General features: G+C 50.6%; 1 protein-coding gene across 1 annotated transcript in view; it reads left to right on the top strand.

Moving 5' to 3' along the window:
* The first annotated feature begins 1221 nt into the window (after positions 1-1221).
* The window catches only part of ZNF346 (zinc finger protein 346), a 49902-nt gene continuing 37145 nt past the window's right edge, over positions 1222-13978 (top strand). Inside the window, exons 1-3 of the mRNA XM_030211652.1 lie at positions 1222-1456; positions 2048-2151; positions 11894-11989. Coding sequence (XP_030067512.1) covers positions 1396-1456; positions 2048-2151; positions 11894-11989 — 261 coding nt within the window. The 5' untranslated portion in view covers positions 1222-1395. The remainder of the gene's footprint in view (positions 1457-2047; positions 2152-11893; positions 11990-13978) is intronic.

The raw sequence follows: 13978 nt of genomic DNA on the forward strand, positions 1-13978 counted from the left end.
GGAAGAGACAACATGGATTTACCAAGCCTTGCCATACTAATGTTGTTCCTCCCCCATCCGTGCTTTTTAATGTTTGCAGGGCCATAATGTGTTGCCAGATGGGCGGTTTTCCCGCCCAATTGGGCTCCTTTCCGCGACCCGCAGCGGCTTTTTCACGCCGCATGCGGGTTGCGGGATTTTGGGCGGCTTCTTGTTGCCCCGCTGGCGTTTTTATCGGCCGCCGTGGGTTGGCTAGTTTTCCTGCGGCCGCAGCCAGTAGAAGCCCCATGCAGGCGGGCTTAATGATGTCATTTGTATGCAAATGACCTAATATTTATTAATGATGTCATTCACATTCAGATTGACTTTGTGCGGTTTTGGGCTGGCTTTGGGCGTGACAATTTTTTTCCATCTGGGTTAGCTTTGCAGACCACTCAGTTTCTGGCCTGGGACCCTGTATGTCTGGCAATAGCCCGGCTATTGCCAGACATACAGGGTCCCAGGCCAGAAACTGAGTGGTCTGCAAAGCTAACCCTCAGTCTGAGGCAGTCATGAGATTCCTTTTGGCACAGGGGTCCAGGTGCAATTGTCCTGTTTGCCACCCAGCATGTTTATGAACTACTTTATCTGGAAAAAGAAGATGTAATTTACAGATGACATGAAATGATTATAAGTTCATGTATCATGAGCAAGTATGTGAGGAAGATCTGTTGAGACTGGAAAAGTAGGCAGCAGATGAAACGTAATCAAGTGAAAATGGAATACAGTAATTACAGGTACCCAGTGCTAAGTTCCATATTAAACCACCACCCAGGAAAAGGCTTTCGGTGGCACTGTAGACTATAAATTGAAAAAAATCTTCTGCACAGTGTAAAAGCAAACAAGTTGGTGCCATTTTGTTTTGGCGAATTTTAGGCTGCTGAGAGGAATGTGTCAGGGATTGGGATTGCTCCTGTAGTCAGGACAGTGCATGTTGTGGGTAAGGAAGAGACAGAAATAAAGATAGAACTCTGGAAAGCTTATTACATACACATGAGGTATTCAATGAAAAAGCGCCACCTATATAACTCGTATATTAACATATGTTCCATGAAGCTAACATTATTGCAATTCTCAGTTTGAAATATCGCGGGCCAGTCTACGCCACGTGACGTGACTGTCTGACTCCGTTCCGTTCTCGCGTACGCCGGGATGGGTCACGGGAGAAACAAAGGGCTTACGACCAGATCTTCTCGCGAGTGCAGGTTCTCTCCGCGCGCTTCACCTTGCCAACCGCCGCGCCTGCTGGCGGAATTCTCGCGAGATCGGGCCTGGATTCGGCGTTCCTCAGCACCGTCTCTTGTCGCGAGATTCCGGCTGCCGTGGTGGTCGCCCGGCGCTGCTGCTTGGCTTGCTGCTACTGTGAGGAGACAGAAGATGGCCGAAGAGACTGGTAGTAACGGAGACACTCCGGTGTTGCCGGTGGGAAAGGCGGCAGGTGAGTTGTGCGGATGGAGATTTTGGTGTTCTGGTGCGGTGGAAAGTGGATGGCGATATCCTACGAATTCCCTAGAGCACCGCCCCTCCCCCGTCCGGCTTGGCCTCTATGCGCCCCCTCCTCTCATTTCTTCGGTTACTTTTTGACTGTAGCCCTGCGTCACCTTTAATCAGGTGATTTTACCACCCCCCCCCCCCCCCAAGTCATTCTCCAGAGCCGCCCTGCACTGACCTTGCCTTCATCTCTGTCCGATCCCGGTCTGCGAAGATTTTCTCTGCTTCTTCCACAGCCCTCAGGATTTTGTTTCCCTGTTTCGCTCTACGTTAGGTCCTGCCTGATTTTTGCTTTTTCGCGGCTGCCAGGTTCTGTGACTTGTCCCTTCCACGTGTGTTGCTTTATTTTGCTTCCTGGTTATTTTTCTACACTCTGGTAGTAGTTTGCCATCTCAGTGCCCTTTACCGACACAAGGATGGTGTTCACAGAACATAGCATAAAGGCGGTTAATGCAGAGACGATTCTGCAGTTACCAAATGAATAATTCTCTTGCCAAAGAATCTTTAATTCGTTCAAGCTTTGTTTGTTTTCTTGCAGTTGATCGCTTGATCCAGGAGAATAGCCATCTCTTCACGGATGGTCATTGTAAAGTATGCAGTGCAGTTCTTATCTCGGAGTCTCAGAAGCTTGCACATTATCAGGTACTGACACCTTTTATTTTCAGTTCTTATGATATTTTGTAGATTTGTTCGCTTTCAAGGTACCTATGCATCTCCCTAATGTACTAAAAATTCTCAGAGGACAAGCAGGCTGCTTGTTCTCTCACATGTGGGTGATGTCCAACGGCAGCCCCAGATCGGAGATCTTCCTAGCAACAAACATTTGCTAGCCCTCGTGGCCGCCTTCCTGACACACATGCGCGGCCACCTTCCCGACGCACATGCATGACCACCTTCCTGCCCGCAACGAGCGCGTGCTCCTCAGTCTTCTTTTTTCCGCAGCTCAGGACTGCTGTTTACGGTGGTTCTGTGCCTCAAGGAGACCCCTCGTGCGTTTTTCGCCGCTTTTTTCCTTTCGGAAGGTGTTCGGATTAGTCCGATCGTGTTCTTGTTTTAAAAAAAAAAAAAAAACTAAAAAGAGGCGGGAGTTCAGCTACGGGATTGGGATGTGGGGGCTACCTTAAAAGGTATCCCATGCCTCACGGTGGATGAGTGGCTACAGGAATGTGGATATCGAGGAATCATGAGAGCATACATGACCGGGCAACAACTAGCACATTTGGCCACTAGACATACCGGTAGATGTGTTAAATGCAAACATGCACCCCATACTTTATACCATGCGTTTTGGGGGTATGCTAAGATTAAAGGCTTCTGGGGCCCAGTACGGAGATATATGGATACAACTATAGGGGGTGCAACGGGAGCACTTGGGATCACTATATCTTAGACACGCAAACCGCTTTTTGATCACAAGAGAAAGGAACCAGGGTCTGGTGTCGCAAACTTTGCTTAGTGGCTAGGAAAACTATATTACAAACCTGGGTCTCCCCGGACCCGCCAGCCTACTGGCACTGTAGGAACCAAGTGCACTTACTGGCATCTTGGGAGGCCGGGGATGCGTGGGATCCCTAAAGAGGAAAAAGAATTTTTTACAAACTTGGAATAAATACATATACAGTCTTAGCCCAAGAGGCCACAGCTTGCTCCTGAACCTACTATGACAGGATAGGGGTTGACGCGGGAGCCCTGGTAACTTTCCTGAGTAAAGTACTACTGAAGCTCCATGAGAGGCAACAAAAAGGGGAGGGGGGGTGGAGAGTGGTTGATGGAAGATACTTATCCTTCTATTGTTAGGCGGCCTGGTATAGCCTTCCATTAGTAAATGTGTGATGTCGAATATATATGCCTGCACCGGTTACCAATCAAAAGGAACAATAGAGCATATTGGGGGGGGGGGGAGAAAATGATTAAAATAAGTTGATGAAGGACACTGAGGCTTATTTTCAAAGCACTTAGCCTCCCAAAGTTCCATACAAACCTATGGAACTTAGCCTCCCAAAGTGCTTTGAAAATTTGCCTCACTATCAGTTAAATATGTTATGCTGTTGGCATTCTGTTCCTGCCAGATGCTGTATGTTTTTCAGATGCTTTGTCATCAATAAAAATGTTGAAACATTTAAAAAAAACAACACTTTTCCTGTATTCCTTAGTTTTGTCCCGTTAAGTTTTCTTTCGTTCGGAAGCGGCCTTTTCGGCCACCTGTACAGGTTTTTCCTTGTTTTTGGTGCTCTATTTTTGGCATCATCGCAAATTTTGATTTCGCCGGCGTGATTTTTCTGCCCATGTCATCGAAGCCTGCCAGCGGCTTCAAGAAGTGCACGCGGTGCAGCTGGACGATTTCGCTCACTGATAGGCACGTTTCGTGTCTTCAGTGTCTGGGGGATGGTCATCATCCCCAGGCCTGCACTCTTTGTCTTCTGTTGAAGAAAAGGACCCAGGCAGCGAGATTGGCTCAGTGGAATCTTTTGTTCGGAGCCTCGTCCGGTACTTCGACGCCCGCGGTACTGAGGTCATCGGAGGTATCAATATCGTCGTCGGGAGCGCAGGTGAGGGCTGTCCATTCCCCTGCTGGTAGCGGTGAGAACTCGAGTAGGTCTCTGCCTGCCTCGAAGGCTTCTGCGGTACAGGCCCCCTGGGATCGACCTGTTTTGGACCTGGACCCGAGGAGGCGTTTGGATTCATCGTCCTCCTCTTCGGTACCGGGAGGTTCCGGTGACATGCTTCGAACAAAGGCTAAGAAGCATCATCATTGGTTGCCTTCCCGTCGCGGTACCGAGAGCTCCGGGACGCCGCAGGATTCAGCACATGCAAAGCGTCGACGCCGGGAGGACCACTCGCCCTCCATACAAGAGGTGTCGATGCATTCTGCTACGGACAGCCCGGTATCGCCTCTGCACCCCAGGCAGATTCTGAGCTTGTCGCCTGTACCGGCCCCACTGCCTTTCTCGACAGCTGCTTTGAACGAGAGCCTCCATGCGATCCTTCCAGGGATCCTGGAAGAGCTGCTACGCCCGGCCGCTCTGGTACCGGGGGTGCTTGCGCCGCCGGTACCGTTGAGAGGTGGCGGCTGGTTCCTCGCCCGTGGTGAAGTCTCCGACCCCGGTACCGCTTGCGGTGCCGGCCCCGGCGACCTCCCAGGCTGATTCCCCGACGACATCGATGGAGGGAGCTTCATCACCACGGGTGTGGGAGTCTTCCTTTCGGCGTATCCACCGTGACTAAGTTTCCACGGAGTCGAGACGGGCTCGGCTTCGGACTGAAGTTCACAAACTGGTGTCCGATACCGATTGTGAGGCCTCGTGGGAAGCAGAAGAGGACCCAAGATGCTGTATGTTTTTCAGATGCTTTGTCATCAATAAAAATGTTGAAACATTAAAAAAAAAAAACACTTTTCCTGTATTCCTTAGTTTTGTCCCGTTAAGTTTTCTTTCGTTCGGAAGCGGCCTTTTCGGCCACCTGTACAGGTTTTTCCTTGTTTTTGGTGCTCTATTTTTGGCATCATCGCAAATTTTGATTTCGCCGGCGTGATTTTTCTGCCCATGTCATCGAAGCCTGCCAGCGGCTTCAAGAAGTGCACGCGGTGCAGCTGGACGATTTCGCTCACTGATAGGCACGTTTCGTGTCTTCAGTGTCTGGGGGATGGTCATCATCCCCAGGCCTGCACTCTTTGTCTTCTGTTGAAGAAAAGGACCCAGGCAGCGAGATTGGCTCAGTGGAATCTTTTGTTCGGAGCCTCGTCCGGTACTTCGACGCCCGCGGTACTGAGGTCATCGGAGGTATCAATATCGTCGTCGGGAGCGCAGGTGAGGGCTGTCCATTCCCCTGCTGGTAGCGGTGAGAACTCGAGTAGGTCTCTGCCTGCCTCGAAGGCTTCTGCGGTACAGGCCCCCTGGGATCGACCTGTTTTGGACCTGGACCCGAGGAGGCGTTTGGATTCATCGTCCTCCTCTTCGGTACCGGGAGGTTCCGGTGACATGCTTCGAACAAAGGCTAAGAAGCATCATCATTGGTTGCCTTCCCGTCGCGGTACCGAGAGCTCCGGGACGCCGCAGGATTCAGCACATGCTAAGCGTCGACGCCGGGAGGACCACTCGCCCTCCATACAAGAGGTGTCGATGCATTCTGCTACGGACAGCCCGGTATCGCCTCTGCACCCCAGGCAGATTCTGAGCTTGTCGCCTGTACCGGCCCCACTGCCTTTCTCGACAGCTGCTTTGAACGAGAGCCTCCATGCGATCCTTCCAGGGATCCTGGAAGAGCTGCTACGCCCGGCCGCTCTGGTACCGGGGGTGCTTGCGCCGCCGGTACCGTTGAGAGGTGGCGGCTGGTTCCTCGCCCGTGGTGAAGTCTCCGACCCCGGTACCGCTTGCGGTGCCGGCCCCGGCGACCTCCCAGGCTGACTCCCCGACGACATCGATGGAGGGAGCTTCATCACCACGGGTGTGGGAGTCTTCCTTTCGGCGTATCCACCGTGACTAAGTTTCCACGGAGTCGAGACGGGCTCGGCTTCGGACTGAAGTTCACAAACTGGTGTCCGATACCGATTGTGAGGCCTCGTGGGAAGCAGAAGAGGACCCAAGATATTTCTCTGACGAGGAGTCTTGCGGTCTCCCCTCTGATCCTACTCCCTGTCCTGAGAGGCAGCTTTCTCCCCCCGAGAGTCTGTCTTTTGCGGCCTTTGTCCGGAAAATGTCTACAGCCATTCCCTTCCCTGTGGTTACGGAAGATGAGCCAAGGACCGAGATGTTTGAGCTTTTGGACTATCCTTCGCCACCTAAGGAATCGTCCACTGTACCCATGCACCATGTCTTCAAACAGATATTGTTGGCGAACTGGGCGAAGCCGCTATGTAATCACCACATTCCCAAAAAAATTGAATCCCAGTATCGGATCCATGGGGATCCAGAGTTAATGAGGACCCAGTTGCCTCATGACTCTGGTGTGGTGGACCTGGCCCTTAAGAAGGTCAAGAGTTCTAGGGAGTACGCTTCGGCGCCCCCAGGCCGTGACTCTAGAACCTTGGATTCTTTTGGCCTACCATTCTGCAATGCTCATTTCCAAAATCCAGTCATACCAGCTCTATATGAGCATTCATATGCGGAACAATGTGCGGCAGTTGGCGGACTTGGTGGACAAGCTCCCTTCTGAGCAGGCCAAGCCTTTTCAGCAGGTGATCAGGCAGCTGAAGGCGTTGTAAATTCCTGGCCAGGGGTGTTTACGATACTTTTGATGTCACGTCTAGGGCTGCTGCTCAAGATGTGGTGATGCACAAACTCTCATGGCTGCGTGCCTCCGACCTGGAGAGTAGAATCCAGCAGCGGATTGCGGATGCTACTTTCCGGGGGGATAATATTTTTGGAGAAAAGGTCGAACAGTTGGTACAGCAACTCACTACTACTACTTGACATTTCTAAAGCGCTGTACAATTTAACATAGAAGGACAGTCCCTGCTCAAGGAGCTTACAATCTAAAAGACAGGTGTACAATCTAAAAACAAGTATAGAGTATAGAGTCCGTCAACTCCACCAGCGGGACACCGCTTTCGACAAATTCTCCCTCCGGACGCCTTCAGCATCTACCTCAACTGGTAGACGTTTTCATGGTGGAAGAAGGACTGTTGCCTATTCTTCTAGTAAGCGTAGGTACAATCCTCCCTCTCGCCAGCCTGCTGCTCAAGCTAAACCCCAGCGCGCTCGTTCCCGCCAACAGCGTGCGCCTCAACAGGCCCCGGCAGCTCCCCAGCAAAAGCAAGGGACAGGCTTTTGACTGGCTCCAGGAGAGCATAGCCGAAATCACAGTGTCCGTGCTGGATGATCTGCCGGTCGGGGGGAGGTTAAAATTTTTTTCACCAGAGGTGGCCTCTCATAACCTCCGACCAGTGGGTTTTCCAAATAGTCCGTCTAGGATACTCCCTCAATTTAATCTCAAAACCTCCAAATTGCCCGCCGGGAGCTCAGTCCTTCAGCTTCCGCCACAAGCAGGTACTTGCAGATGAGCTCTCCGCCCTTCTCAGCGCCAATGCGGTCGAGCCCGTGCCACCAGGGCAGGAAGGGTTGGGATTCTATTCCAGGTCCTTCCTTGTGGAAAAGAAAACGGGGGATGAGTCCCATCCTAGACCTAAGGGCCCTGAACAAATATCTGGTCCGAGAAAAGTTCAGGATGCTTTCCCTGGGCACCCTTCTTCCCATGATTCAGAAACGATTGGCTATGCTCTCTGGACATAAAGGATGCTTATACTCACATCCCGATACTGCCAGCTCACAGACAGTATCTTCAATTCCGTCTGGAAGTGCAGCATTTTCAGTACTGTGTGCTATCCTTTGGTCTCGCCTCCGCACCCAGAGTTTTCACGAAATGCCTGGCAGTCGTGGCGGCGTCTCTGCGCAGAGTGGGAGTGTATGTGTTCCCTTATCTCGACAATTGGCTGGTAAAGAACACCTCGGAAGCAGGAGCTCAGCAGTCCATGCAGATAACTATTCAACTCCTGGAGCTACTAGGGTTTGTGATAAATTATCCAAAGTCCCACCTTCTTCCAGTACAGTAACTAGAATTCATAGGAGCTCTTCTGGACTCTCAGACGGCTCGTGCCTACCTCCCCAAAACGAGGGCCAACAATCTCCTGTCTCTCGTTTCCTGGATGCGGGCGTCGCAGCAGATCACAGCTCAGCAGATGTTGAGATTGCTTGGCCACATGGGGGCTCATTTTCAAAGCACTTAGCCTTCCAAAGTTCCATAGAAACCTATAGAACTTTGGAAGGCTAAGTGCTTTGAAAATATGCCTAATGGCCTCCACAGTTCATGTGACTCCCATGGCCCACCTTCATATGAGATCAGCTCAATGGGCCCTAGCTTCTCAGTGGTACCAAGGTGCTGGGGGCCTAGAGGACGTAGTCCTGCTGTCCACAAGTTTTCTCCAATCCCTGCATTGGTGGCAGGGGCGGAGCCAGGTGTGGGCCTGGGTGGGCCCAGGCCCACCCAGTTTTGGTTCAGGCCCACCCAGCAGTGGAGCGGAGGGAGCAGGCTGAGCTCCGTTCCCGCATCTGCCTCCCTCACTCTCACGGCAGCACTTCCCAAACGCTGCCCACCGCCGCCACGATCGCGGGATTTACCTCCCTCCTCTCAGCAGCAGCGGTAGCGAATCATACATGCTGCCTCCTAACCCGGAAGCGGCAGAGGAGACGCTTCCGGGTTAGAAGGAGGCAGCGTGCATTATTCGCTACCGCTGCTGCTGAGTGCTGAGATGGAGGGAGGTAAATCCCGCGGCGGTGGGCAGCGTTTGGGAAGCGCTGCTGTGAGAGTGAGGGAGGCAGATGCGGGAACGGAGCTCAGCCTGCACTGTAAATTTTTTTGGGGGGAGAAGAGGGCTCCGGGCGGGCAGGTGGAATCGCAGGACATGGATGGGAGCGGGAGGGGCGAGAGGAGAATCACTGATGGCTAGAGGGAGGGGACAGGGGAGAAAAGAGAATTGCTGGTATAGATGGCTAGAGGGGGGCAGGGGCAAAAACAGAATTGCTGGGTATGGCTGGATAGGGGCAGGGCAGAGAGGAGAATTGCTGGGGATGGATGAATGGAGGGGGGCAGGGGAGGGAAGAGAATTGCTGGGGATGGATGGATGGAGGGGACAAGAGGAGAGAGAAGAGAATTGCTGGGGATGGATGGATAGAGGGGGCAGGGGAGAGAAAAGAATTGCTAGGTATGGATGGCTGGAGGGGAGAGGAGAGTTGCTGGACATGCGTGGATGGAGGGGAGGAAAGAGGAGATAGGAAGGTTGCTGGACATGGGTGTATGAAGGGGAGGGCAGGGGAGAGGAGGGTTGCTGGACATGGATGGAGGGAAGGACAGGGGAGAGGAAGGTTGCTGGACATGGATGGAAGAGAGGGAAGGGAGAGAGAAGAAATGCTGGACATGGATGGAGGGGATGGAAGAGTGAGGAAGGAGATGAGGGAAAAGGAAGAGAGGAGAAAAACTGCACATGGATGAAGAAAATAGGCAGAAGCTGGATTCACTGGGCAGTCAAGACTGCAGAGGACCCAGCTTTTACTTATGGATATAGAGCAAGAAATGAAGAATAAAGGAGGAAAGTAAAGAAATAAATGGAAAGGAAGCCCTGGAAATGGAGTTAAGAGGACAGATAGCAGCAGAATCGGATACTGGGCCAGCATGATCAGAAAAACAGTCACCAGACAACAAAGGTAGAAAAAAATCATTTTATTTTCATTATAGTGTTTGGAATATGTCCACTTTGAGAATCAGGTGCTCAACATTAAAAGTTTATATTTATTTACTTATTTATGGCATTTTATCCCACATTAAACATGAATTAAATTGGAACCTGGAATCATTTAATTTTTTTTTCCTGGAGAGAGTAATGCATTGCCCCCCCCCCCCCCCCCCCCCCCCCCCAGAGTCTCGCCCCGGCTATAGGCAGCTCTGCAATTTTGAGGGGAGGTGCACGGGGGGGGGGGGGGGGGTGCAGAGGTGGACCGGGGAGAGAACATTTACCAGCACACCACTGTCTAGTGCCCACCCATCCAACCTGTTGGCCCACCCAAAAATTGACTTCTGGCTACGCCACTGATTGGTGGACAATTCAATCCAATTTGACTCTGGGACGTCCCTTCCAAATTCCTCAGCCGCAAAAAGTGCTGACCACGGATGCGTCTCTCCTGGGGTGGGGAGCTCATGTCAATGGGCTTCACACCCAAGGGAGTTGGTCCCTCCAGGAACAAGATTTGCAGATCAATCTCCTGGAGTTGCGAGCGGTCTGGAACGCTCTAAGGGCTTTCAGGGATCGGCTGTCCCAGCAAATTATTCAAATTCAGACAGACAATCAGGTTGCCATGTATTACATCAACAAGCAGGGGGGCACCGGATCTCGCCCCCTGTGTCAGGAGGCCGTCAGAATGTGGCTTTGGGCGCGATGGTACGGTATGTTTCTTCAGGCCACGTATCTGGCAGGCGTAAACAACAGTCTGGCTGACAGGTTGAGCAGGATCATGCAACCTCACGAGTGGTCGCTCAATTCGAGAGTGGTATGCCAGATCTTCCAAGTGTGGGGAACCCCTTGGTGGATCTCTTTGCTACTCAAGCCAACCACATGGTCCCTCAGTTCTGTTCCAGACTTCAGGCCCATGGCAGGCTAGCGTCGGATGCCTTTCTCCTGGATTGGGGGGAAGGCCTTCTGTATGCTTATCCTCCCATACCTTTGGTGGGGAAGACTTTGCTGAAACTCAAGCAAGATCGAGGCACCATGATTCTGATCGCTCCTTTTAGGCCTCGTCAGATATGGTTTCCTCTCCTTCTGGAGTTGTCCTCCGAAGAACCGTGGAGATTGGAGTGTTTTCCAACACTCAGAACGAGGGGACTCTTCTGCATTATAACCTCCAGTCCCTGGCTCTCACGGCCTGGATGTTGAGGACGTAGATTTTGCCTCTTTGGGTCTGTCGGAGGGTGTCTCTCGAGTCTTGCTTGCTTCCAGGAAAGATTCCACTAAGAAGAGTTACTCTTTTTTATGGCGGAGGTTTGCCATCTGGTGTGACAGCAAGGCCCTAGATCCTCGCTTGTGTCCTACACAGACCCTGCTTGAATACCTTCTGCACTTGTCCGAGTCTGGTCTTAAGACCAACTCTAAGGGTTCATCTTAGTGCGATTAGTGCATATCATTACCGTGTGGAAGGTAAGCCGATCTCTGGACAGCCTTTAGATTGTTCTCAGCAACCCGACCACCTCCCCTTTGCAGTTGTCTCTTCCCTTGTCTTGCTATTCTACTGGGCTGAGGAGCACGCTCACGTTGCGAGCGGGAAGGCCGTCGCGCATGCGCACGTGAGGGCTAGCAGACGTTTGTTGCTAGGAAGAGCTCCGATCTGGGGCTGCCGTTGGACGTCACCCACTTGTGAGAATCAGCCTGCTGTCCTCGGAGAATACCTTCTACAGGTATGTAGCTTTCGCTTTAGGCAAACCTTTTTTTTTTTTTTTTGTATGGACTTAGAAAATAAGGTACATGGTATTGTAATTATTTGCTTCTACTAGGAATGGGCTGTCATTTGAAACAAATACTGTTTGCTGATAGTGTGTGTTTGTTTTTCTTAAATGCCTACTCTGCACATAGTACGCTTTCTTTCCTGATTATGCACATGCATGTGTGCACTATGACATTTAATGATAATTTTGGGGGGGGGGGGGGGCAGAAAGACAGAATTTTCTCACTGTCCATTTCTAGTTTCTACTTGGAGTCTGGCCACTTTATCTGCAGTAGTTCCTACATCCGTAGTAAGGAGCAGCTTGCTGGACATAACTCTTCAGACTGCTGCAAAATACCTAAGTCTTGCACCTGATGTTTGTTTCATGTTTCACCAGTTTTTAAATGTTCTGTTTGTTTTAGAGTAAGAAGCATGCAAATAAAGTGCGGAGGTACATGTCAATTCATAGTGAGGAGGAAGAACTGGCTCCAGAGAAAAAGATAAAGTTGATAGACAAGGTAATATAAGAATGTTTATGGGGTGGGGGGGGGGGGGGTAGCGCAACCCTCCCATATTGCCGTTAATTTATGTGTTTCTTAAAAAGGGTTTATATAGCTGTTAAGGTAGAAACCCTGCAGTGAGCATCATGAAGCCTTGCCTTCTGTTTGCATGATAGTTCTATGCAAAAAGTTGGTGGTTAAGGAAATGATTGTGTGATATATCAGCTGAGGACTAAAGGTCTATAACTAGACTCCATTCAGTACCAGTAGATGAGGAGGAGTATGTATGCCTGCTGAAGCTGGATCCTTCTTGGTGGTGAAAATGGTATTAAGTACTTCTCGGTAAGGACATTTATGTTTTACTTTTCAAAAGTTATGAAGACCTGGCTTTTTTGACACACACTCCCCTTTTAGAAGGGTCAACTATTAGGGATGTCTGTTTGCATAACTTATCTTCAGTATGGTGAGATTTTGCTTTTCATGTCTTTCTAGTTTAAATTGTCCCATGCATTTCTGCTCTTGTGTGCTTTGTTTTTTAGAAATAGAACTTTGTTTTATTGTACTTCAGCTACATAACCAGTGCTGTGAGCCACTGTGATTTGTGCTTTGCACAAATGACGGTATACCAAATACCTCAATAAAGATAGTCCATTTCTATAGAGAAGAGTGCAATCTTGAAGGATCCACATGATTATCGCATAGAAGCGTTCTTAAAGCAGCCCTTTGAGGTTGGGGCTCTCACCTTGGAAGGTGTTCTCTGTGGAGGGCTATATTCAGTTACCCGAGGACTCACAAGCAGGAGTCTTGTTCTGTCTCTCATAGGCGGCAAAGTTCAAGATGGGTATGCCTTCTTGGTGGATATCTTGTATAAATCCTTGTTGAGGTCACTCACTATTTCCAGTGGCTCAGAAATTGACAGGTGTGGCTTTGAAAGCTTGTCAAGGGAAGCTGCTGTTTGGAGAGGATTTGACAAATTGGTAAAGAGCTTGGGGAAACTTTAAGATTCCTAGGCTCCCAGGAGACCAACCCAGAGTATTCAAAGCTTAAGCTGCATGTCATAGAAAAATAAGGGATTACCCAATAGAATTTTCAATTAAAATATCTTCCAACTATCACTTGTTCCTTGTCATCAAGCAGATGAAGCCATTACGTATGGGTTGTGTCCATCAACCAGCAGGGGGAGCTAGAGAGCACTCAACTTTTCACAGTGCCTCATGGACAGCCAAGCTCCACTGCCTCTTCATTATTCTCTATCTCCCCAAGCAGGGTGGCTGCAGCTTCTTCGAGCTCCATCAAAAATCTGCCTGGGGATGGCTCCTGGCTTGCCAGTTGTTAGCTAGGGTGTTAGAGGCTATAGCAGCTTCACTTTGAAGGCACATAGGTTAGTCCTTTCCCTGCCTTACCCATGCCCCCTTGGATGTGGACATAGCTTGCTTTTCCCTGTCCTTTCCCACTCAGTGGATGCAGGCACATTGGTTCGCCTTTCCCTGCCTTTCCCACTCATCTGAGCCTCCGGAGTTCTTATTACCTCCACTTTACTCACAGCGTTAAAAAAAAAAAAATGGAACAGAGGTTTTCCTTTGATTCTTCTATCGGACCGGAGCTGTGATACTCGGTCCGGTGAGGTAAGAGTGTTTTCTAACTCCTCTGGGGTGGGCCCGAGATCGGGGCGTTTTTGGCGCAAAATCGCCATTTTGAATTTTCCCGACGTTTTCGGCGATGGCTGCAGAGAATGTAAAGCGCTGTTCCCAGTGTTGCAAGCGCAAATCAGCAGCGGGGCTATGTAAATCATGCTGTACAGGTGTAAGAGCCGGCCTGAGCATGGCGAGCGATGATTCTTCCCCCCCCCCCCCCCCCAGAGCTGGCAGCGGACGCCATTTTGAATTCTCCGCATGGCGACGGAGAGCCCTGAGCCTGGGGGGGGGGCTCAAATTGAGGCTATTCAGGGAGCGGCTAGCCCTGGACGAGATCTGGGTGCCCAGGGTGAGTTTTTCTCCCCTGATTTTG

Source organism: Microcaecilia unicolor, chromosome 8, assembly GCF_901765095.1.
Source record: "Microcaecilia unicolor chromosome 8, aMicUni1.1, whole genome shotgun sequence".
Classification (NCBI taxonomy): domain Eukaryota; kingdom Metazoa; phylum Chordata; class Amphibia; order Gymnophiona; family Siphonopidae; genus Microcaecilia; species Microcaecilia unicolor.